We start from the raw sequence: 25,907 nt of genomic DNA, 5'->3' as shown, positions 1-25,907 counted from the left end.
ATTTCCCCTCAGAACGGTGTTGAGACCATCACTGGGAGGTGCAGTAGTTCTGCCATTTCTCCACTTGCTTGCAGCATCTGCAGAATGTTGAGGGCAACAGCTCCTCGCTTCAGTGATGTCGCGGTGGAGGTATTGGTGGAGCAGGTGCGGGAGAGAAGACCTGTCCTCTTCTCAAAAGATGGCAACAGGGTGCCAAAACGTACCCAGTTTCAGGCCTGGTTTCTGAGGTGGTGAGTGTCCTCAGCATCACCCCAAGTATCTTGTTTCAGTGCAGGAAGAGGTCCAATGACCTGACCAGGGCAGCAAGGGTGAGATGCAGGTCTTCCTATCTCCATTGATATGAGTCACAACTTTCCATAGCATTTTTTTGCCACCCCACCACCCATGCACTCTTCCCCCCCTCACTCTGCCTGCTTCTTCTTCAATCACAGCAAGTCATGGCAGCAGCTCTCTTCTTTACAGAGACTCACCTGCTGCTCATGTCCTCACAACAGTCACAATCAGCAGTCTGGGTTCACCTTCTCACAACTGAAAGGCCTTTCACTCTTCTGCGAATTGCTTTCAGCTTTTCTCACTGCAGCCACTCTCTTGCACAAGAGCACCTCCCCAACTGAAAGTCCTCAACTGTTTTGTTACCTGTCACCTCCATAGTAACCCATGTCCCTTTCCCCCTTCTCCAGGTTCTCTTCATTATTCGGGACAAGAAGCTGAAGATTTGGAGGAGAACTCTCTTGAAGAAGCACTGTCACTCGCTCAATCTTCTCCAGGCATTAGTTCAGAGATCAGCACTTTATCTTTAAGAAACCAATAACTAATGTTTGTCACCCTAAAATTGCTTTGGGGTCCCAATCATGTAATAGGACCCAGATTTAAATATCATTATTAGAGTATTGCCTTTGTCAGGTGGCCACCCTGGCCCCCCCTCACTTAAGGACCCCGCGAAAATGGCGCCAGCAGCACCATCAATCAACAAGGTGGTAAGTATTTCCTTGTGATTTTTGGGTCCCTACTGCCCATTTCCACCAGATAGGATCCCTGAAAATTCAGCCCATTTTGTGTATATATCTTGTATGTATGATGTATTAAAAGCAGAACATTAATAAATACATGTTATATCAATCTTACAATGCAGATCTAGTGTCACGTGTTTAGTGTAATTACACCTACCAAAGGCTCCCAGGTTTTGCCAAAGACCATCCATAGAAATTAACTCAAAAGCAAAATACTGCGGATGCTGAAAATCTGAAATAAAAAATAGAAACAGGAAATGCTGGAAAAGCTCAACAAGTGAGGCAGCATCTGTGGAGAAAGAAACAAGAGTTAACGTTTCAAAAGGTCTTCGACCTGAAACCTTAACTCTGTTTCTTTCTCCACAGATGCTGCCTCACTTGCTGAGCTTTTCCAGAATTTTCTGTTTTTATTTTTATATAGAAATTAGCTGCTTTATTGAAGTGAGAGGTAACATTTTATTGAATAATGTTGGAATTTAATTATGGTATTAAGTTTTTAAGGTTCTGTAGGATTTGTAATTTATGTAAGACAGTGATTGAGAATGCAATGAAATTTCATCATGTAAAATCATCTCGTCAATCTGAAATGAATCTCTTTAAAGAACAAACAAATAAAACTAAAGGATAATCTTGAATGAAGAAGCATGAATGAATTGCTGTAAACCAAACAACGCAGTCCTGCCCATCCCAAAGTTGCAAAACTGGTTTTAAAGTGGTAATGTTTAGATATTATGGGTTAGCCTTGATTAGTGTACTATTGTTTATCATACATACCTATGGGGGTCAATTTTAATCTCTCCCGCTGGGTAGGAATGGTGTGTGGGAGGGCTTAAAATTGGGCAAGTCGATTTACCAGCCTGAGGTCACTCCATTCCTGCTCAGCAGCATTTTATCTTTGTTAACTTTGAAGTTGCCGAGGCTCCCACTACAGGCAGGTGGTGGCCTAATTGCAATGTCAAAATGACATCATCGGTGCCGTGACACTATTTTTAGTGGAACTCGGATGGGAGCCCGCCTTGGGGCAAATCTACCAGAAAAACCTGGCAGGAGGCAGCAGAGCGGCCAGAAGAGGCCAAGATACGTTAAGTTTTCGGCAGGATTCCTTGGGGGCCAGGAGTACTCTTCTAGGCTCTGCAAGGAATTGTTGGGCCTCCCCTCGTGCAATCTTTCCTCTCCCTCCCCCAACTGGCATTGGCTGTGCAACCCCCTCCCAGCACTTACCTTATGTCAGGGATTGTTCCCTTGGGTCTCCGGTGACGTTCGGCTCCTGCCCCCGCCCGTTTGCCTTGATGGTATTCCCGCCAGCTTCAGGCAGGAGACAGATGTGCAATATTAAAATGAATTCCAGCAGTTAAAATTGGTCAGGCCTCACTCCAATTTCTTCCTCCGGGTGTGTCATCCCCCCCGCACACCAATCCTGTCCCGAGTTTAAATTGACCTCGTACACTAGGCAGAAGGAAGTTTTATTGTGCACCAAAGAAATCTTCACATGTTCAAATCTTTTCTCGTCTTTGTTGCTGTTGAAAATTGATTGCTGGAACATGTTTCAAACAACTTTCTTAGTCCTTTCATTATAATATAAAAGCGGTTCCCCAATCTGACAACTAAATTCTGCTGTAACTGATGAAAGCCTGATGCTGATTTAAAGCAACATAAAATAACCAAGCTTCAAGAATACTGAAGACAATCCTTTGTACCGTGTATGCATGGTGTCTACTGTTTTTCTGCATATAAGGTCCATCCCACCATACTAAAACTAATTTTAAAAATCTGTTAAATAAAGGACTAGTGTGATTTTTTTAAAATAATGCACAGTGGAAAGAAATGTAGTAAGACCTCTGCAGAAGTTTAAAATTGCACATCAACCCACAAAGCATTTAAATATACATAACCTTTTTAATGGTCAACATAAACTGGTCTTTATTTGTAAGAACTCTTCTGTCGAACACAATAGATATACAGAGCAATCTGAAATCAATTTAAAAATGCACAGTCTATTCCAGAGCTGAGCAGAGTAGAATAGGTGGAGTCAGGTGTAAAGACTAAAATTAGTGATTAACACATTGTGGGCAATTTTAACCTAACCCGCCCATCGGGAAACTGACCAGATTGGGTGCAATGCTGGCTTTACATCTGCCTGATATTACACTCCAAATCAGGCGGATTAAGTTAAAATTACCCCCATTGGATCTGGCCTTTTCGTCAACAAACAGCCCTAAAAAGCTTCTGGCATTTTCACAAGCGATTCAGATTGTCAAACATTTTATTTTAGGAATCACAATTTATATTATTTCATCTGAAAATATCAAATATTCTTTAACTCAAGCTTGTAACATGTGATTTTATGAAACTGATATTGCTTCATCACACAGTATATCCTTGCAATTGATCTTTTTAATAAATGCTTCCAGTGAACAAAAATAGATGAACTTCTCTGAGAAACGCAATGAAGCTTTTGCGCAAAAATTAAACAAAATGAAAAATATATTTCATTCACATCTATTTCATTCAAAGAGAGTCCTAAATTGTGGACTGTCCTTCATTGCCTCTGTTACACCTCTCAAACCACTACCAGGCTCTGATTCTATGTGAGCAGATCTCCAAAAGCAGGACAGTTATACTGCTGTACCCGCAGAGCTCTACACATGCATACATGGTGCCTGCATGCTCATGCATGGTCTTGCTGGTCTAACATTTAATCCATCAATCAATGGGGTTAATTTTTACTCGGGTCGGGAATTTCGGGAGCAGGGGCCAAAACTGGCAGAGATCCTTTCGACCCCCCGGCAGGTAAGACCTAGATTTTAACTCCTGGGCATCATTAGCATTTCATGATGCTGACTTCCAGTTGGAAATGACATGGAGGCAAGCAGGTGGCCAGTCCATGGATTCCCACCATGGTTGAGGTGTTGGGATTGGCCCTGAGCGGGCCCCTCGAATATGGAATTTGAAATGCCATTGTAACGCCAATGACGTCAACCAGTTGCGACTTTTCAATGTGAAGTAAGCCCCCGGGTAGCAGGTGGTCTTCCAGTGCCTGTTCTCAGTAAATTACGATGGTGGGAGGCGGGAACGTGTCAGGAGCGCAGCGTGACTCCCACCCCGCCATCTTATTCCCTCCCCCCACCGTTCCCGTTGGGTGAGGGGGTTAATATCTATCCTAGTAAGTCAGAAAATGGATGACCAAAAATAAAAAGAATGGAACCTGTATTATACATACTCTAAGTACTGGCCTCCCCAATTATCCACCTGAATTTTCATGTGACAAAGCCTTGCGGTGAGATGTTGCCTCATCGCACAGCCCACTAACAGCAATCTCCACCCATCTGCCATAAAGCAATCTCACAACCTAGGAAAGATTAAATTCAATTTATATTATTTGTACTGCACTTGTTTTCATTCACGGGCCTAGGATATTACTGTTTCAGACATACAAGAACAAAATGTGACGATGCTTGATTTTCTGTCCAATTCCATTATGCACCATCATGACAGATAATTAAGGTTCAACTGTATCTCAAAGGGTAGCTAGTTAAATTCCCATGCCAGTCATTTTTAAAATTAAATATTCATGTGTACAGTCATTGAACTTATATTTGAAAAAAAAGCAAGAGAATAGAGAAAAAATATATCTTAAAAGACCAAGAAACAGATTAAGTGATTGCTATGCATTTGTACAAGTGAATGTTCCACAAAAAGGATCTAAACATGCTGCCCTCCAGTTGCACTGCAGCCAGCAAAACATTTATTATACAAGGCTACCTCATTTGCCAGTTTGGTGTGTACTTTGAACTTGATTGTATTTATTTTATCTAACTTGCTGGCACAAGTCTGTTGCACTGAATAATGCTGCCTCGCTCATATAGGTCAAAATATTCAGATTATGGGTGTGATTGAATGGTTTGGCTCCCTCCAGCACTGTGCTGTGTAGAATCATACATGCTGAATTATAAATCATATACCTAAGTAAACCTACATGGTGGTGCTCAAAGTTTTGGAGGAAGAAAGATTTGAGAGTACAACCTGGTCACAAGCAAATAATGTACCCAACTTCTGGCCTATCATCTACTGACTTGAGGATAAAACTCACACAGCCAGGTAAGTATAAACTGCATGATAACATGTATTAAATCAGAGACTATTGTCTCTACTTTATGTACTAGACTGGATTTGACGATGTTATTCCACCTCTATCATATGTGGGCCTCAGTGGAGCTGATACAGATATAAATGTTTTCAATTCTTTGGCTTTATACTGGACATTAGCACACTATAGGGGTAATTTTAACCCTCTCCATCACCCCACTACCCCCCCCCCCCATGATGGGCAGGAGTTCAGATAGGGGGGTGGGGTTCAATATTGTATCGAACATCATGATTCATGAAATTTGAGAAGTTTAGGGTGGAAAATAATATGACCAATTTTCCACATTTCTTTACAGAATTCCAACAAAACCATAAATTAATTTCAACAAAAGAATAATTTATACATTTTTAGTATTTTTTCAATTAATTCTCAGTATATGGGCATCATTGGCAAGGCTGGCATTCATTGACCATCCTTAATTGCCCTTGAGAAGATAGTGGTGGGCCTTCTTCTTGAACGTTGCACTCTGTGTGGAGAAGGTGCTCCCACAATATTGTTTGGAAGGGAATTCCAGGATTTTGACCCAGCAATAAATGAAGGAACAGTGATATATGTCCAAGTCAGGAAGGTGAGTGACTTGGAGGGGAACTTGGAGGTGATGGTGCTCACACGCACCTACTGTCCTTGTCCTTCTAGGTGGTGATGGCCAGAGTTTGGAAGGTACTGCCAAAGAAGCCTTGGCAGGTTGTTGAAGTGCATCCTGTAGATGGTACAAACTATGGTACACCGATGGTGGAGGGAGTGGATGTTTAAGCCAGTAAATCAGGTGCTGATCAAGCTGACTGCTTTATCCTGGATAGTGTTAAGCTTCTTAAGTGTTGTTGGAGCTGCACCCATCCAGGCAAGTGCACAGTATTCCATCACACTCCTGACTTGTGTCTTGTAGGTTGGAGAATGACTTTGGGGAGTGACGAGGTTAACATTGCATTCATGCTCTCACAATGGCCCAGCAAACTTCTCCAGTGAGATGGGAGCCATACAGATTAGGAAAGTCTCACGTTCCATTCTCAATCTTTCTTGAGTTAGCTAATCTCAGCTAGGCAGTGGTAGGAGTGCTGCAATTGGCCTCAGCACCTCTGGGTTAGATGGGGAAAATTTGGTGGTTCCTGATTCCCCTCCCCCCTGCAGTTGAATAGCCTAACAACGCTCAAACAAGGCTAACATGAACAGTTATCACTTGGGTATGGTACAAGAGAGCAACTGCTGACTGTTGAGTCAATGCCCTATAAATTTGTCCTGGGTGGTAGTGCAAAATGGACATTAGCGAATCGACAGCCCATTTTGCACTCTATAGACTTCAATGGAAAAGAAAATCAGGCCAAGTGTAAAACCGACTGCCAACTCGCTATCACCTGTTTTACACATCCACACGAGGAGAATTTATATCCCAATATCTTTGGGAGAGAAGAGGGAAGGAGAGAAATTGTTGAAGGAAAAAAACTGCATTCACAGATGTGGTATAAAAGGGTGGGGACATTAAACCGAGATAATCTAAGTAATTAAGTGTTAATGAATAATGAAGTTAGCCACCTGCTATAAACATTTAGCCTGAATTGCATCATAATGTTTACCAGATACATTTATAAATTTTCAAATACAATTTTTCATTAGCAGGTAGGAATCACAAGTTTGTAAATGATTCATAACAACTGACTTCTTCAAATGCAGTACATAGAGCAGAAAGGGACACAATACTAGTTGCTTTCTTTTCAATACTTCTAGATTTCTTATCTGCCTGACGTATGACTATAATTAGAAAACTCCATTAAAAAAAAACAGCAAAAAGACTAATCCTTATGAGATTTTTTTTATCGAAGGCGTAGTTCAAAGTACAGGCGGAGGGAGTGAAATGTAATTTACATGGGGTGCTGCGGATCGGACAGATGTATAATGGACGGCCGATCCGACCACAGCTCGTTTTGTGCCCCCGCCGAAGTTGAATTTCACTCCCGTGGAAGTTAAATGTTATATTCTTGGAGCAATTGCATTTCCTCCTCTGCAGGCTGTAGCTTCCCATATTCTGATCGGGGACCTGTACCGTCAGCCCACTCCAGGTGGAAGCTGAACCTCTCTGTGGCGTCTTGTAAAGCTGAGCTTTCTCCACGGCGGGAACACCGACTGAGCCAGAGTCCAGTGAGTGAAAAGATAGCCACGAGTAAGATTATGTTCAGTGCAATATGCCAGCAGAAAAAATTGGTGACAAACATTAGGTTCGCCATGTCATCTTCCTTCCAGGGTTTCCCCGTGAATGGTTTGTAGAGAATGAAGGCGGCGTGAAGAAGCCAAGTTCCCTGGATCATCACCAGGCACGTCTTAGTGAACCAGAGAATGTGGTCATTGGGTCTCCACAGCTCAACAGTGAGGATCAGGCAAACCAAAAAGCAGGTGAGGAGAAGCAAGGTGTGCACAGAATTTTCCACCCGTTCTTTTCCGTGCATGTGGGAATAAAGGAGCAGGGCTTCGATGTAAAACGCGATGGTGATGGCAATGTTTTCAAACAGGAATAAGCGTCTCGGCAGACAGGCCTGGCTGATGATGTCCACCCAGCCACTTAGAGCGAAATAGGAATACATGGTGATATGCTGCCACTCGTTGGGGTGTGTGAATGGGTAATCTGGTTTCTCTTTGTTATAAATAATCAGCTTATACACTCCAGGAGGATAAAATAACTCTGCCATGACTGCTAAGGTACCGTAAACGATCTTCATTATCCCTTCAATAGGAATCCGCTTGAAACAGCTCCTAAATCCAGATGTGCGAGAAGGAGATAAAAGTTGGATCTTCTCGCCTCGAAGTACCATCAGAGAAAATTTGACGGCATAGAGAATCCCGAAGGAAAAGAACGCCAAACCGGGCGATATGTGGCCAATAAAGGTGCCCATGTTATGGCCTAGGTGCTTTGTTGACTGAATGAAGAAATCCTTCAGCAGTGAACCTGTCAAACCACCTAACTGGTTGGGAACGGCAGAGATTTTTTTTAAAAATCAATTTCCTGGGAACGCCTTTTCAAGCTTCCGATATTCCTATCTTGAGCGGTCAGTTTTTAAAACGTGAATTTCAGCGAGATTAAGCAACACTTTTTTTAAAAAAGTGAAAGATTTGCGAGTTTTAACGTAGTTTAGTGCAATAAATAAAATAACTAGTAATAATTTACCCTTTGTTTTACACGTGTCAAATATTGCAATCCCTATGAAGTGTCTTTTGCCAAGTTTTAAAACAATAACTCGATTCTTTTTGTGTTTGTGTGAAGAAGTTCCAGCCCAAAAAACCCACTAAAGTTGTTATCTTTAAATAAGCACTGTCTTGCCTCAGTGGTAGGCATCTTGCCTTTGAATCAGAAGGTTGTAGGTTCAAGCCTCATTCGGAGCTTGAAGCACATAACCCAGGCTGACATTTCAGTACAGTACTGAGGGAGGGATGCACTGTGGAGGGTGCTGTCTTTTGAATGAGTTGTTAAACCAAGGCTATGCCTACACTCTCGTGGATGGAAAAGATCCCATGGCATTATTTGAACATCGGGAGAGTTGTCCTGGCCAATATTTATCCTTCAACCAACATCACTGAAACAAATTATCTAGTCATGTATCTCTTGCTGTTTGTGGGGCCTTGCTGTGCATAATTGGCTGCTGCATTTTCCTACATTCTAATACTTCAAAAGTACTTTGAGATTTCCTGAGGTTGTGAAAAGCAAGTTCGTTCTTGGTCAAAACCTTTATGCTGAACTCATTGCTTTTGCCCCACTCCCCCATAATATTAAATATTGCATCTGTACACACTAAGGACTGTTCAAGATCATTAAGTCAGATAATCATAAATATCCCCCAATGCAGCTTCACCTTCAATACATACAGGATAACAGATTGGCTGGGGTGTGGATGGAGGGATTCTGATGATGTCAGAAACCACATGAGCAAAGCTTGAGTGATTTAGCAGTGTCATCTGAACCCTAAGATGCATTACTGTCTTGCAACACACTGGGCTATTAGTCAGAGTTTGCGATTGCATGTTTTAATTATGTTTTCAGCAACTTTATTGACACCCCCCCCCCCCCATGCCATGTCATAAGTTTTAGAAGTTGAATCAGTAGTAAACTCCAGACAAAATATGTAATTTCAAAGAAACAAACAAGAGAGACAAAATGAAAATAATTTTTCTCCTCCCCTCCCCCCCCATTATAATTCTCTCTTTTACCATATGCCTCTATTCAAGAGAATCAGCTAGTGACTTGCTATAAGCAAATGTCATTTTACAGCCAGCCACTAGAAAATTCATACCAATGGCCCTTGAAGACTTGCCGATCTGACTCACTTCCCCCTCCCCAGACAATCTTTTTCTGTGTTTGCTAAACACTAAAATAGTTATCCAATTGGAGGTCAAAACTATTCATTGTGTTGGTAAGTGTCTTTGCAATGGAAAAATATTAATTTCCTGGCCTCCATCTACACCAGCCTAGTTGAGATCAGAAGCTCATTGTGGGAAATTGCAGGCACAGGCATTCATCCCAATATTCCATGATGCTGTGTTTTGAAGTATTTATGAAAGTAATCCTTGAGCAAGACATTGTTATAATACTAATGTTGTCTTATAACTACTTTTTTGTAATTTAAATGATTATTATAAGCATGGATAGTTCCACTATTGTCATAAGCTGGTTTCCATGTTGAAAATCCCAATAAAACTAATATAAGTGCCATCTTGGCTCCACATACTAGTCATTTTACCAGTCAGACAGTTAGCATTAATTTTTAACTTGGTTTAATATAAAGTAAAATACTGCAATAAAATCTTTATTTTTAAAAAATTCTCTCAGCCATGGGTGTCATTGGCAAGGCTGGTATTTATTGCCCATCATTTGTTGCCCCAGGGTGGTGGTGGTGGTGGTCTTCCTTCTTAAACCACTGCAGTCTGTGGTGACTGTGCTCCCACAAAGCTTTTAGGTAGGGAGTTCTGGGTTTTTATACCAGTGACGATAAAGGTGACGATCTGGATTCTTTCCCCTCAGTCTGGTTCAGTAAAAACTGAAGTCGAATACATTTTAAAGTTCAGCACACCTTTAATAGCAGGGTTCTTAGTCTGCAGCATTGATTTGGACTCCTGATAGAGTCCCTCTATGCTGGCAGAGCAAGAACAAAAACATACAGAAATCCACACGTTTTTATACAAATCAATAGGGTTGGAACATACTTAACGAGGGTCAACACCAATCATAAGCCGGGCATAGGTTGCCATGCGAGGTTACATTATTTCCGGCCAATCATAGACAATCCATGTGCTGACCATGTTGCCATTCGACATCAAAGGGGATACTTCCTCACTTTCCAACTTGGAATGTTCTTCCCTGTCCCTTCTGTTCCTTATCTCCCAACCTGGAATGTCTTTCAACTTTGGCTAAGCTCGTTACCTATATTGATCTGCCCTAAACATGGAGACATTCAGACCAGTCCTTGAATCACATTAAAGACTCTACATTGCTAAGACCATGCAAACCTGCTGACTATGCAAACATATGGCCCAGCAGGAGGCCAGGCCACCTGTACCAATCTCAGTTACTAACTAATTAACCCTTTCTAACCATTTTGCATTCTGCTTCTTTGCCACATAGGCATCTTAATATTTTACTGAAAACTGAACACGTAGGGATTCTCAAAGGAATGGCAATATATGTCCAAGTCAGGATGGTGTATGATTTGGAGGGAAACTTGGCAGTGGTGGTGTTCCCATACATCTGTTTCTCTTATGCTTCCAGCTAGTGGAGGTTGCAGGTTTGGGAGGTGAGATATTGTTTACTTCATTTGTGACAAGTGGTGTTCGCCAGGGATCTGTACTGGGGCCTCAGATTTTCAGCATGTGTACCGATGACTTGAATGAAGGAATAGAGAATTATATGTCCAAGTTTTCAGATGATACTAATGAATGATAAGTTATAAAAATAGAAAAGATAGAAATCCGTGGGCAACATAAAAGGGGTGGAGACCTGGTATCACAGGTTTCTGCTCTTTTTCCTCTTGTTTGCACCTCTGAACTGGAACACAAAATTGGCCCAGAAGTTTAACCGTTAAATAAAAAAGTTCAAATTAGTCAAAGAACATACCTAATAAAATCAGTTTAAAAATAATTTTCATCCTTAAATGTATTTAAAATATTGCAAAACAGTATATAGCATGATTCAGCTAGGGAGAACACTGTTGCGTTAATCTGAGTCATGAAGCTATAATCTATAGATGACAGCTAAGATACAAAAAAAATGACTGCCAACATTAAGTGTTTATGTGGAATTTAAACTGGTAAAACAGCAGATTTCACCTCAATCTGAACACCATATTAACTAAATTCTTAGTTTTTGAACAAAGTAAAATGGGCAGAAATATAAACCGTATTATATGAAATATATATGTATAATGAACTTGTACATCTTTCAGTTGTACGGCACAAAACTAGTCACAACATTGCTGGGAGTTTCCTCAATTGGCTGCCATAGTTTTGGTGGAATAGATGCACAAACCAGATTTCCGCCAATCTACCAGCAAAGTTACGACAACTGATCAGGAGCACTGCCCCCACCCCGGCGCTGAAATTCCTGGCACATCAGTCTAATAATGACTAAAAGTCAGCATCTTGACCTTAAGAAATTCCATTGCATTAGAAATCCTTAACCAATTAGATATGATTTAGTGATTGAAATGAAGAAAAGTGAATTTATTACTAAGAATTTTAATTTTTTTTTTAAGAGCATAAACATCTTTAAATAGTAGAAGGAACATCATTGGTTAAATGTAGGATTTTACACTCTAGGAAAATGGAGAGTACCTGCAATTTATTGATTAGCAAAACCCAAAAGCATAATTATTGTGACTTAATTATTCTTCAATCAGATCCAGTGTTCCTCTGTACAGCTATCCAGTGGTGAGTAAAGCATAAAAACTAGCTGAACAGCATCCCTGCTGATAGGATTCGGTGTCTGGCTGGAATCTTACAAAAGAGCATTTGATGCTAAGTACAGGCACTGTGTCATTTGTGCAATAGTAAGCTTATTTGCGACCAACGAAAAAATACCCACTTGTGTTTAGTTGTTCCTATTCCTTGATCTTGCAATGCTGCTGGGCATTCTTAATGCTTCACAAATCATTTGTTGAGTGTTCTTATACCAGACCAAAATCATCAACTAGAAGCTTAATAGTTTGCATCCAGAGGACACCTGGAATCCTGTACCAAGAATGCTTTCTCTACTGGATTCCACATCAAATGCATCACAGCTCTAAAGACATACTAAATTTGGTGTGCTTTTGCTAGAGACCAAGTTGGGGCTGGGAAACAGCCTCAAATTTAATTCCAAATACATCAAGTTGTTTAAAAATTACATTGTTGCTGCTACTTCAATCTCTTGGAACAGTTGGTATGTACTTAGAATTAATTATACTGCTAATCTGCTCAATTCAAGGTTGCACAATTAACCCTCAGCCTATTGGAAATAATACGTAGACAGATAGGAACAGGAATAGGCCATTCAGCCCCTTGAGCCTGCTTCACCATTCAATTAAGTCCATTTACCCGCTTTGGTTCCATATCCCTTAATACCATTACCTAACAACAATCTATCAATCTCTGTTTTTAAATTTTCAATTGGACCTACCCTCAACAGCTTTATGGGGGAAAGAGTGTTCCAGATTTTCACCACCCTTTGCATGAAGAAGTACTTCCTGCATCACCCCTGAACAGCCTAGCTCTAATTTTAAGGTTATGCCCATCACACAGTATTTTGGATATTTGTGTTGAATTCAGATGACCTACACTACACAGGAGATCTATTACCAGAAAGTTGACAGTATATTAACTGCTCAGAAACAGTGATGAGCTGAACACAGTCTTGTCACATGACTAGTTACATTCTGTCAAAAAAAAATCAAAAAGGACCAAAAAAACCTGAAAATAGAACTAGAAAAAAGTCACAACATACATTAAAAAACAAAAATACTGAAAATTGGGACATCTGCTTCTATTCCCCTTCAAGCCATTTCAAACTATCACTTCAAATTTGAACTCAAAGCAGTTAGATTGCACGTGGACATCCAAAATGACCTAAAACACAATGGCCTCAATTTTAACTCAGGCCAAATCGGTGTGTAAGGGAGGCCTGGTGAGATTTTATCTCCCAGGCCTCATTTCCATATTCAGAAACAGACTACCGCCCAAACCCGGCAGGAATCACTACCTGTCCAGCAAGCGGAAGCAAGAATTCAGGTGGCAGAAGGTCGCAGCAAGGGACCCACGGTAACAGCCCCCAGCAGTCAAGTAAGTCTCAGGGAGGGGAGAAGCAAGAGAGGTCCAAGGTTCCCTGTGGGGACCCGGAGGAGCACTCCTGCTCCTCCAGACTTGGGCTCAATGTTAGCAGGGCTGCGGGTTTGCGGCGGGGGGGGCGGGTTATTGGGCGCGTGGGTAACGCGCCCGGTGAAATCAGTGTGCTCCTCGCACAATTATGGGATAATTGAAGCCACTTACCTTTGGTTCTGGGTTTGCCGCTGCTCAGCTGCGCGCCGGCGGGCTGTGCATGCGCAGTGATGTCTGAGAGCTGGTGGAGCTCTATTTAAAGGGGCAGTCCACCAAAGCTCCTCCTGCTGCAAACAACAACTAGAATATCATGGAGCACTCCAGGGGGAAGGCTGCCCCAAGATTTTCGGACTCCTCACTCCAGCTGCTGCTGGATGGGGTGAGGAGCAGGAGGGAAACATTATTCCCGTCGGATGGGAGGAAGTGCCCTCCCTCCACCACCAGGAAGGCACGGTTGGAGGTGGCAGCAGAGGTCAGCAGCAACGGCAACATCTCATGGACCTGGGTCCAGTGCCGCAAGAGATTTAATGACCTAACTAGGTCCGGCAAAGTGAGTACACTTACGCATTCTCCCACACTCCGTCTTCCACATCACCTCCACCACCACACAACCCCTTCTGCACTGCCACCACAAAGCTCTCACATCACTCCTCCCATCCACTCAACTATCATCCTCACCGTGCCTGCACGTACTCACCGCCCTTGTCCCCATTCAAACACTACCACACACCCCAATCCCCATACAATGTCATGACCACACCAATGCATGCAGCGGCTCACCATGCAAGCATCACTCAATCACACCTCTGTGTTTTGCCTTGACAGGAGAAGAGATGCAAGAACGCCCGGGAGAGGGCATGGACCGGAGGGGGCCCACCACACGAGGTGGTGCTAACAGATGCGGAGCAGCAGGCGTTGGAGCTCAGCCACACGCTGGAGTGCCTGTCCGTGGCGGATGGCGAGGCTGGGGCTGCAGAAACGGCCGGTGACAGAAAGCTGACACTCAGCACTCATGATAGCGAATGATCTTAGCATCACTTGGCATCTGCCGCACCTCAACATCTGTCCATATGCCTAATATTGCTTTCTGTTCTCTTGCAGGGCCGTCTGCGAGCGCCGTGACCGTGGAGGGCGATCCCTCAGAGGACCTGCCGGTCTCTGAGGGTCCATCGTCACATCAGAGCTATGCATCCGCCAGCGCAGATCCACACACCTCGGTGGGTCCCCGTCCTCATGTGCAAGCCCAACTACATGGTGAGTCACCACGCACATGAGCATGAGCAGACCCTGGTGGCAGGGGCAGCCGTGGAGAGTCCGCGTTGGTGGGAGCACTCTTCTCCAGGCTCTGCTCAGCTGGACCCAGATACTGAACCCTGGGGGCCAGCCGTGAAAAGGAGAGTCATTGAGGGACACCAGCACATTGCTGAGGTGCTGGAACAGGTGCCACGTGCACTCTCCACAATCGCACAGGTGATGGAGGAGTCCAACTCCTGCATGAGGGGAATGGTGGCACAGGTACAGGAGGGTATCTGCGAGATAGTGTCGCGGGTAGGTGCGGGAACCTCTGCGATGGAGGAAAGGCTAGCCTCCGTCGAGCGTCACGCACAGCTCAACAATGAGTCCATCCAGGCCCTGACAACGGTAGTTCGGATTCAGGGTGAGCAACATTCTGCCGCCTTAAACAGGCTGACAGATACTTTACAAATGGCCTTCCAAGGCCTCACACAGGTCCTCCAAACTGCCATCCAGCAGGGTGGAAGGAGTGATGTGGGCCTGGGCCACGAGAGGGATGATGGTGAAAGGGGACATGGAAGTGGGACACCACTCAAAGTGCCCCCACGTCTCACCCGTTGCCCCCCTCTCAACCAGTACCCGCAATGCTGCCTCCTCTCCAGGTGGCCGAGTCTGCCCCTGCACAGGTGCAGGAGGAGCAGTCTTTGGAGGGACCCTCACGGGCACCGAAACCCAGAGGGCGTCGGCCCAAAGCATCTAATCGGTCAGGGCATGAACAAGAGCAACCTGCCACTACCTCTGCTGCAGCCACAGGGGTAGCACCACATAGGGTTCCCAGAAGCGTAAGGCGAAGGTGTTGTGAGCACAAAGGGAATGCATGAGGGTGTATGACTATCTGTCATGTTTTTATTTATATTTGTTTAGTGCACATCCACAATAAACCCCATTGTTATCACCACTACTGCCACGTCTTGTCAGTTCTTGACTGGCTTGTGCAATAGGTCCCTTTCGTGGGGCTCACCATGAAGATGAACATCTGGTCCCACCCATTGGATCATACTACAGTGGGTGCAGGCGTAATTGCACCACTGTTCCGTGCAGGGGGCAGGGGAGGCGGCTGGTATGGCTGCTCCTCTGTCCAGGTGATGAGGTCTGGACTCTTCAGACAGTCTGATGTTAGGAGAACCGTTGACATATCAGTGCCTCCCTGGCCTGACGAGCAGCCAGGTGAGCCGATGTTCTGCCCATGGGTCGTTCCTCCTCCTCCTCATAGTCGTCAATATGGGTGGCGGATGTGGATGGGGCCTCCTCCAGCAGCACCCCTCTCTGTTGTGCCATGTTGTGCAGGGCACAACAGACAACTATAATGCGTCCCACTCTGCGTGGCGCGTATTGGAGCGCTCCCCCAGAACGATCAAGGCACCTGAAGCGCATCTTGAGCAGCCCTATAGCCTGCTCAGTTGTAGACCTGGTACTGATGTGGCTGTCGTTATATCGACGCTGTGGCTCGGTGGTGGGGTTCCTCAGAGGTGTCATAAGCCATGTGTGCAGGGGATATCCCTTGTCGCTGAGGAGCCAGCCGTTGCCGGTGTTGGGTGAGTGGAAGAGGGGCGGCACGGTGGACTCCGAGGATGAAGGAATCGTGGCAGCTGCCAGGGTATCTGGCGCACACGTGTAGGAATCTCTTGCGGTGGTCACAGATGAGCTGGGCGTTCATGGAGTGATACCCCTTCCTGTTGATGAACAGTCCTGGCTTATGTGGAGGTGCCCGTATTGCTATATGGGTGCAATCGATTACACCCTGCACCCGTGGGAAGCCGGCCACAGCATGGAATCCAACCGCCGTCTCCATCTGGCTGCGGTCATCCATGGCGAAGTTGATGTAGTGCGAGGCCCTGTGAAACAAGCCGTCGGTAACCTGCCTTATGCACTTGTGTGCAGACGACTGGCAGACCCTGGTGATGTCCCCGGTGGCACCCTGGAAGGATCTGGAGGCGAAGAAGTTGAGGGCAGTGGTGACTTTGACGGCGACAGGTAAGAAGATGCTGCTTGGTCCATCCGGGAGCAGCTAGTCATTAAGGAGGCTGCAGATGTCCGCGACTACCTGGCGACTGACTCTGAGCCTCCGTATGCACTGCTCCTCAGAGAGGTCCAGGAAGCTGAGCCTCGGTCTGTAGACCCTGTGGCGAGGGTAGTGCCTTCTGCGACGCATCTCTCTCTGCAGTTGCCCTCCCTCCTGCTGTGCAGGTGGATGTGCCATAGCACCGTGTTGTGGAGCTCCACGTGTCAGGGGCGGACGGCGTGGCCGGTGAGGCTGGTGATGCTGTTCGTCCTCCGAGAAGGTCATGACTGCAACTACAGCGGCCCCCATCTGGAAGGTGCAAGTCTGAGGGGGTCCGCAAGGTACGTAAGTGTGTCCTCACACCGGAGTTGCGGTTCCAGGTCGGTGAATTTTCTTGTTAGGAGGGTGGTGGTGGAGGCCAAACTTTGTCCAATGTGACGGAGTGGCCTCCTGCGATGGTGAAGGGTCCCCCCACCCAACCTGTCGAATGGACCTTTGCAGCTGCCACAGGCTGTTGGCTGCAACACCTCAGTTTGAACTGGGAGTGTTTCCCCCAGAATGGGAAAACAGTCTCAGTTCAGTGCAAAATCCCACCCCTCCTAATAAAACAGCTCAATCAGGTCTGTAAACGACCTGAACTAGCAACATAAATACTCTTAAGTGGCATCCCGCTGGCTTTAATTGCCTGCGGGATTCCCACCTGCGGGGGCTGCGTGCGCACGCTGGCGCGTCTGTGGGGAACCCGTAAGTGGGCGGGTTGGAGCCGGGCTCCGGACCCGCTCCAGGATTCCCCGATTTTCAGAGCCCCCCCCCCCGCCAGGAACGCACCCGATAGCAGGTGCTAAAATGAAGCCCAAGGAAACAGAAAAAAAAACTTATCTTTTTGGGTCTCTTCTGGCCCTCAATTTGTATCTTGGCAGGTTTTGCCTGGTGGCAAAGAGCCACCACTGCTCTCCCACTCTGGCCTCAGGTTTAAATCACATATCAGGCCACATTTAAGTCATCGGAGTCCGATCTGCATATTTAAAGAGGACCCCACCAGCTTGGGGTGGGTGTCCTTGCTGCCTGCAATTTAAAATTGGAATCTGTCAGATCAGGGCAGGAAAGGAGTGGTATGTCCGCTGCACCATATTAGCTGCCCGCCCATCTGGTTTCCGCATGGTGGGGGACGTTAAAAATTGAGGCCTATGATACTTCTCACAATGTTTAAAGCTGGTATTAAGTAGATTTAGTTGTTAGCTTTCTTAAAAAAAAATTGTAAACAGAATGAAATTACTTTGTCATTTATTGCTGGCTTTAACACAGCCATGCTAGGCTTCAATACAAAACATACTTCATTAAATAAATTATGAAAAGTATATAATTTCACATTGTGACAACATTCATCACAATAATGTTTTCTTTAGTTTTATAACATTAATTATTGATGCATATATTTATGTCTGACACAATGCAGAAAATGTGCTTTTCTCTTTAAAAACTCAGTTCATTTACCAGTGATTTTTTAGCAAGTGTACACAAAGACATGGTCTGTAATTTAAAATATAATTTTTAGGATGTGCAATATTTTATATAGGACCTGAAACAAACTGGCAAAATTGCATTCATTTGTTCACATTTTCTATTGTCTTTCTATTGTTTACCTGGGATCACTTTATTACAGCAAACGGAATGTAATTTAATTTTTACAGTTGCCAAAATATACAGAAAAACAGTAGACTGAACAAAAGTGTTCACATTAAATATGGTAACAACTGTACTCTTTAGATGGTGCTTGAAGATTCACAACAGCAACACTGGAGATCTGGAAAGAAAAGAAGGGACCAATTGGGTGCAAATCAATAGTTAAAAGAAATTTCATTGTAAAGAACAGTCAACACTGCACTGGAAAGTAGAACATGGCTGGGCAACAAAGAATGATCAAGACTCGAGAGCAAGCTACAAAGCAGTAATTTAATCAGTGTTTCAGATGATGAAACTGAGACAAAGCTTGAATGGTTTATGATATCTGAATCTCAAGATACTATTACTGCATTTACCTCAATCTCCAGTATTCTGTATAATGTAAATTCAAGTACTGAAGAACACACATTTTTTGTGGGGCAGTAGAGGTATTGTGCTGCTGCTGGCTGTCTGAGGACTATCAGGGTAGCAACTTGAAGGTCACCAGTTTTAGGGTAGTTAGAAATTGATTTTTCCCCTTGATATTTTATTCGAGTGACTGGAAGAAACCTGTATGTACAAGAGAGTCTTCTGCAACATTGATCAATGGGAGTCAGAGAATAAATAGTTTCATAATGACAGGTGTTATATTACTTAATGTACCATGCATTATATAATAAAGTTGATCATAATGGGACAGCCAGCAAGTGAAAGTCACTGCCATAGTTTCACGAGCTTTGTAACTTAAGCCCTTATTCCTTCAGTCATATTGGGGGGGGGACTTTAAAAAGTACAAAAAAAGGAAAGCCAAATGTTGAAGGCACAAAATAGATATATTTCTAAGGAAGTCACAGGGCATGATTCCCTGGAAAATTGAATTCTTACATTAAAAATGATAGTATTTAAAATTAACCAGACTATCATTCCTCAGAATGAATAGATTTTTAATTTTAAAGAAAAACAAAGCAACATTTGGATTTTTAATAGACCAATCAGACCATCACTTTCCCAAAAATTACCTCCACAGTCACTCGCCCATATCCAATCACCCAACTCACTTCAGACCCAGAGACACTGTACAACTCTCCATTCTTTCACAGACACGGTGGGGGTGCAGTTCTAACCCTGAAGGGCAATTAGGGATGAGCAATAAATGCTGGCCTTGCCAGCGACACCCACATCTTACGAATGAATAAAAAACCTCCCTCCACGACGCACGATAGGCAGGTGGTTAAAGTTTCAAAAACTGAAACCCCACCCCAATCCACTTCCAGTTTTAACTGGGGCAGGCGAGTAACCTGTGCTCGAGAGGGGGTCAGTAATATAAATATGTTAATGATGCGGCTTCAGATTTTAGCAGCCTTTCTCCACATCAGCCACACCTCCCCCCAAGCGATCTCCACTTCAGCACCCCCCATCCACGCGATCTCCACTTCAGCCCCGCAAACCCCCCCAACCACCAAATGATGGGTACCAGCCCCACAATCTCCCTCCCTTCTCTCCACTCCTCTCCGCTGCGCTCCCTGGCTGCAGCCTTCAAGCACAGGCCTTCCCACCTGACAGCTAGCCAGTCTCTCAATCTGTCTGGCTGCCGGCCGGGAAGCGGAGAAAAAAAAATTGAAATGAGGCCCCGCCATTAAATTCAGCAGGACCGCCGAATTTTCGGGTTTCCTGGCCGCTACACCCCCCCCACCCCACACCTTCTGGTAAGCATCAGAGCTACTCTCACTGAGACAGTCAAGTTCATAGTGCCACTCTTCTCTTCCATTCCCTTGGTTCAAGCTAATATTCTCCCCTTCTACCCCATCCAAGCATACACCCTTCTTGTCCCCCCTCACTTCAGCCTGGCACTCTTCTCCCCTTCAAAACAGGTTCAAGCTAATATTCTTCTTCTCTCCCCTCCCACAGACAACCACCACCCGCAAGTTCATGCTGGTGCTTTACTTCCTCCCCCACCTCAAAAAGGACAACTCCCAGCTTCTCCCCTCTTCCCTCTCATCCATTTCCCCCTTCCTGCTGCTAGTGGAAAGGATTCTAGCCACTGCATATTGTAGGCAGGAACTGCTGTTATTGCTAGAATTCCTGCCCACAGCATGCAACAGCTGAAATCAGGTAGAAGCAGCACAAAAGGAGAGTAAGCCACTTGTGCTGATTTCTAATCAGCAAATACGGACATAGAAAGCTGCATGCAGATGGCAGTGGAGGTAAGATTTGACAAGAATATATACAAAGTCTGACCTAAGTCCAGGAAACAAATCCTAGAAAATACATGGAAGGAGGATTATTTCATCCCCATACAGATTGTCATTTAGATGAGTTAGTTACTGAGCTGCAAAATAATAAATAAAAGGTTCCTCAATTTGAATGATAAATTATGTCACAAAGGCTTATGCAAATATACTTTACTATTCTGTTGGGAAACCACTCTTAGAATAGGGCAACCCTATTCTTCACCCCCACATTGGAAATTAAAAAATGTTGATATGTGGAGCTGAGCCTTATTTATTTAGAAACAGGGGCCCCGGTATTTACAGGGAGGGAAGTTTAGCAGCCAGGAAACCTGAGGGTACGGGAGAGATGATGGGTGGGAGTCCAGTCACGGGAAGGTTAGCAGGTTTGCTTCGTGTGAGGTGGGGGGTGGGAGTGAGGAAGCATTCCTGCTCCTCCTGGCCCACAAGCAGTGCTAGAAAGGCAGTCACCTGTTGTATCCAGCCGTTCTTGCCTCCCTTCAGCTGCCAGGTTTCCAGTGGCCTGGGGAACCCAGCCGGCCAACTTTAAATCTAAAACAGAGATAAAATCTTAGGCATGCAGCCTCATTAAAATATTTGAATGAGGGACCAGCCTCTGGAGAGCGGGTTAGTCGCCTGCCCCCTTATCCTTATCTACCTTCTCACTATATCCCCTCAATCACCCCCTTCTATCTCTTGAAATGCACCTTACTGTCTCAAACCCACTTTATATTAACCTTGTTAATAGTCTTCTCTAATAACTTGTTCCACAACTCTGTTATCCTTCTGGTAAAAAAAAAGTTCTACTTGACTTACCTTCTTACTCACAATTTTCTAATTTTTAAAAACAGTTTTTCCTGGTATTTGAACTCTTCACTACAGTGAACAACTGCCAGTATCAAGTTTATCAATTCCCTTCATAACTCTGAAAAATTAATAGTTGATTCTGAAACCTCAAGAAAATTAACCCCAGCTTCCTCAACCAAGGCTGGCTTCATACAAAATTCCTAGAAATAACCACTTTCAAATTTACTGGGGTATCTATTGGTTTAGCTTAAGCATTTTCATTTTGAGCTATAAATTTTCTTGGGATGTGGAATAGGTTGAGACAAGAGTGAAAATAACCTTTTCTAAGAACTCCAGATTCAGGAGTTTGAGTGTTCAGGCTATTTACATGAATGAATTTAGATTAATATTGGATGAGATAGAGATTTCATTTATTAAGTCCATCAGATAGTTAAGAGTTTTATCTCAAACACTTAATTTAAATTGATCATAATAAATACATGGTTATTTTGTAAGTACAGTAATGCTTTAAGTGAATAGGAACAAGTTCGTAACATCTACAATGGATTAAATATTAGTGCTTATGTGTTTAATAGGCAGAATAAAATAGATTGCTCAAAAAAGTCTTGAATTTCAAAATGAATTGCTTACAAAACCAAGGGTTAATATCTAGCTACGGGTAGTGATCACAAATATTAATCGAAGATTATCTAATGAAGAAAGTTAAAGCTTTTAGTAAATAACACTTATTCCAGTTGTATTGTAATGAAACACTTTCGAATGCATTCTAGACAGTTTTCGAAAACAATATGTCGAGGAACCAACTAGAGAACAGGCTATTTTGGATCTAGTATTGTGCAATGAGACAGGGTTAATTATTAATCTTATAGATAAGGATCCTCTGAGGCAGAGTGATCATATGATAAACTCAATATGAAATTCTGAGAGTGATGTAGTTAAGTCCAAAGCTAGGGTTTTAAATTTAAACAAAGCCAATTACGTAGGTATGAGGGGCGAGTTGGCTAAGGTAGATTGGGAAATTAGATTTTAAAAAATGACGGAAGATAAGCGATAATTCATAATTCTCAATGAATGTACATTCCCTTGAGGAATAAAAACTCCATGGGAAAAATGATCCAACCGTGGCTAACTAGAGAAGTTAAGGATAGTATTAGATTAAAAGAAGCGGCTTACAATGCTACCAAAAAGAGTAGTAAGCTCAAGGACTACGAAGGTTTTAGAAATCAGCAAAGATGACCAATAAATTGGTAGAGGGAGAAAATTGAATAAGAACATAAGAACATAAGAAATTGGAGCAGGAGTAGGCCAATCGGCCCCTCGAGCCTGCTCCGCCATTCAATAAGATCATGGCTGATCTGATCCCAACCACAAATCTAAAGAACACAAGAAGTCGGAGCAGGACCCGGCCACATAGCCCCTGGGCCCTCTCCGCCACCCACAGGGCATTGACCGATCCGAACTCAGCTTCATGTCCAATTTCCTGTTGGAGAGTAAACTAGCAAGAAATAAAAAAGATTGTAAGAGCTTCTACAAGTATGTAAAAAAAAAATGATTAGTGAAAATAAATGTGGGTCCCTTAAAGCCGACAAATCCCCTGGACCTGATGGCCTATATCCTAAGGTTTTAAAAGAGGTGGCTGCAGATAGTGGATGCATTGGTTTTGATCTTCCAGAATTCCCTAAATTCTAGAATGGTCCCTGTGGATTGGAAGGTATCAAATGTAACCCCACTATTCAAGAAAGGAGAGAGAAAACAGGGAACTATAGGCCAGTTAGCCTGACATCAGTAGTAGGGGAAATGCTAGAATCTATTATTAAGGATGTAGTAACAGGACACTTAGTAAATCATAGAATGATTATGCAGAGTCAACATGGTTTTATGAAAGGGAAATAGTGTTTGAGAAATCTATTAGAGTTTTTTTTTTGAGGGCATAACCAGCAGGGTAGATAAGGGGGAAAAGCAGTGGATGGAGTATATTTGGATTTTCAAAACGCATTCGATAAGATGCCACACAAGAGGTTGTTACACAAGATTAGGGCTCATGGGATTAGGGGTAATATATTAGCGTGCATTGAGGATTGGTTAATGGACAGAAAACAAAGTAGGAATAAACGGGTCATTTTCGGGTTGCCGGTTGTAACTAGTGGGGTGCCACAAGTGGGTGCTTGGGCCTCAGCTGTTTACAATCAATATCAATGACTTAGATGAGAGGACCGAGTATATTGTATCCAAGTTTGGCGACGATACAACGCTAGGTGGGAAAGTAAGCTGTGAGGAGGACGCAAAGAGGCTGCAAAGGGATACAGACAGGTTAAGTGAGTGGGCGAGAAGGTGGCAGATGGAGTATAATGTGGGGAAATGTGAAATTATCCACTTTGGTAGGAAGAATAGAAAAACAGCATTTTTTAAAAAAAGTGTGAGACTAAGAAATGTTGGTAGTCAAAGGGATTTGAGTGTTCTTGTACATGAATCATAGAAAGTTAACATGCAGGTACAGCAAGCAATTAGGAAGGCAAATGTATGTCATACTCCAACCCCCTTGAAATAAAGGCTAAGAGTAAGGAGGTCTTGCTGCAATTATATAGGGCTCTGATGAGACCACACCTGGAGTACTGTGTTTTGGTCTCCTTACCCAAGAAAGGATATACTTTGGGAATGCAACGAAGGTTCACTAGATTGATCCTTGGGTTGAGAGGGTTGTCCAATGAGGAGAGATTGAGTAGAATGGGCTTATATTCTCTGGAGTTTAGAAGAATGAGAGGTGATCTCATTGAAACGTATAACATTCTTAGAGGGCTTAACATGGTAGATGCTGGGAGGCTTTTTCCCCTGGCCAGAGAGTCTAGAACTAGAGGTCACACTCTCAAGATAAGGGGTCGGCCATTTAGGACAATGATGAGGAAAACTTTCTTCAATCAGGAGGGTTGTGAATCTTTGGAATTCTCTAATTCAGAGGGCTGTGGATGCTCAGTCGTCGAGTATATTCAAGACTGAAATTGATGGATATTTAGACACTAAGGGAATCAAGGGATATGGAGATAGGGCAGGAAATTGGAGTTGAGGTGGATCAGCCATGATCTTATTGAATGGCAGAGCAGCTTCAGGGGGCCATATGACCTACTCCTGGTCTTATGGTTTTATACGTTTCAAGTCTCAATTTTTTGCTTTTCAATAAAGACATGTTCAATTATTTGAGTCTGTTCTTAGAAGTTAGTTTAAAGTTTCACTTCACTGAACCATTTTCAATACATAAATGTCTTTTAGATGGTATAAGTGCATAAAATTGCATACAATATTCTAGAAGTGGCCTAACAAATTATATAGGGTTAATATACATTTTTTGACTTGCAATGAAATGCCCTGAAGCTGAATTTTGGGGTACTTAAAATTAGTTTTGGTAACAGCCACACATTCTATGGCAGTATCTAGTCAATGATCAGTAATTACAACTCAATCATATTCCTTTTCCTTTGACAATGCATTGTTTTTATATTTAAGGATGCAGTTACATTGCGGCTACAGGACACACACCCAGTTGGCAGGCTCAAGTTTTATGATGCACTGCGGGACACACTAAAGTCACTGATGAGGAGCATAAAGGATCTATGCCAGGATGCATGTACAAAGTTCTGCTTCTGTTTTTTTTAAAAAAACATTAAGAATAATTGGATGGGAGTACCATTTAACTATTAAAACGTTGAAAAATAAGCTTAGAAAGTCCTCAGTAATCAGGTAGAATGTCTGCTCATTTTTAAGATATGACTTTGCAATGGGCTGGGGTGTAGTTCACCTGGTGAAAACTCAAAAGGAGTTGGCCTCCTAGCTTTACTCTAGTCAATCAGATTAAGACCTGACCCCAGAGTTATATTGAGGAAGGAGGAAGGAGAGCGATGACAACCCTGAGAACAAGAATCAGGGGGCTTGGGATGAAGCGTAGAAGAAGGAAGGTGATTTGCCAGATCAGATATAACTTTCACAGAGGGTGGCGATCATTTGGAATGGAGTGCACAGGATGATCGAGGGCTACATTGGAAATTGATTGGCATTTAGCAGGAAAAAGAGGGACATAGGTAATGAATTATAGATTTTTTTTTTGAACACTTGAGGCATGCCAGATGGGCCAAAATAGCTTTTTATGGTCCTAGACATTTCTATGTTCCTAAGTTATCTTTGGAGCAAGATTAACTTTAACCTTTATGTGCATATAATTATTTCTTCTAGTCAATTTACCTTGCATTTTCCTGCTGGATATGATAACCATTTTCAGCCATCATTATCCACATTTCTCCTGTTCACAGCTGAAATCTGGGTTGGGGAAGGTTCAACCAAATAGCTGTATGATAATACCATCATAATCTAAAGTAAAAAACACAGTTAGATGAATGCAGTCAGTTCATTTTCATGTAAATATTAAGAGCACTGTATGCATAAAG

At 43.3% G+C, this 25,907-nt stretch overlaps 2 protein-coding genes across 3 annotated transcripts in view; both read right to left on the bottom strand.

The window, feature by feature from the left end:
* Window positions 1–6,954: 6,954 nt before the first annotated feature.
* On the bottom strand, window positions 6,955–8,274 carry LOC137331053 (transmembrane epididymal protein 1A-like). Its single transcript, XM_067994647.1, has one exon. The coding sequence runs from the start codon at window positions 8,037–8,039 to the stop codon at window positions 7,116–7,118; it is 924 nt and encodes a 307-aa protein (XP_067850748.1). The 5' UTR covers window positions 8,040–8,274; the 3' UTR covers window positions 6,955–7,115.
* A 9,770-nt stretch (window positions 8,275–18,044) lies between these two features.
* The window catches only part of mfsd8l1 (major facilitator superfamily domain containing 8-like 1), a 68,364-nt gene continuing 60,501 nt past the window's right edge, over window positions 18,045–25,907 (bottom strand). For both annotated transcript variants that reach the window (XM_067995289.1, XM_067995290.1), the window contains exons 12-13: window positions 25,705–25,830; window positions 18,045–18,581 (exon numbers count right to left, since the gene is read on the bottom strand). In XM_067995289.1, the coding sequence (XP_067851390.1) occupies window positions 25,738–25,830 (93 nt within the window). In that variant the 3' untranslated portion in view covers window positions 18,045–18,581; window positions 25,705–25,737. The remainder of the gene's footprint in view (window positions 18,582–25,704; window positions 25,831–25,907) is intronic.

Source organism: Heptranchias perlo, chromosome 13 (assembly GCF_035084215.1).
Source record: "Heptranchias perlo isolate sHepPer1 chromosome 13, sHepPer1.hap1, whole genome shotgun sequence".
Taxonomy (NCBI): Eukaryota; Metazoa; Chordata; class Chondrichthyes; order Hexanchiformes; family Hexanchidae; genus Heptranchias; species Heptranchias perlo.
Note: the sequence above shows the minus strand (reverse complement) of the source record. Positions and strands in the feature narration are given on the sequence as shown.

Coding starts and splice junctions, on each gene's coding strand:
- LOC137331053 (XM_067994647.1), bottom strand. CDS start 8,039: ATGGGCACCTTTATTGGCCACATATCGCCCGGTTTGGCGTTCTTTTCC.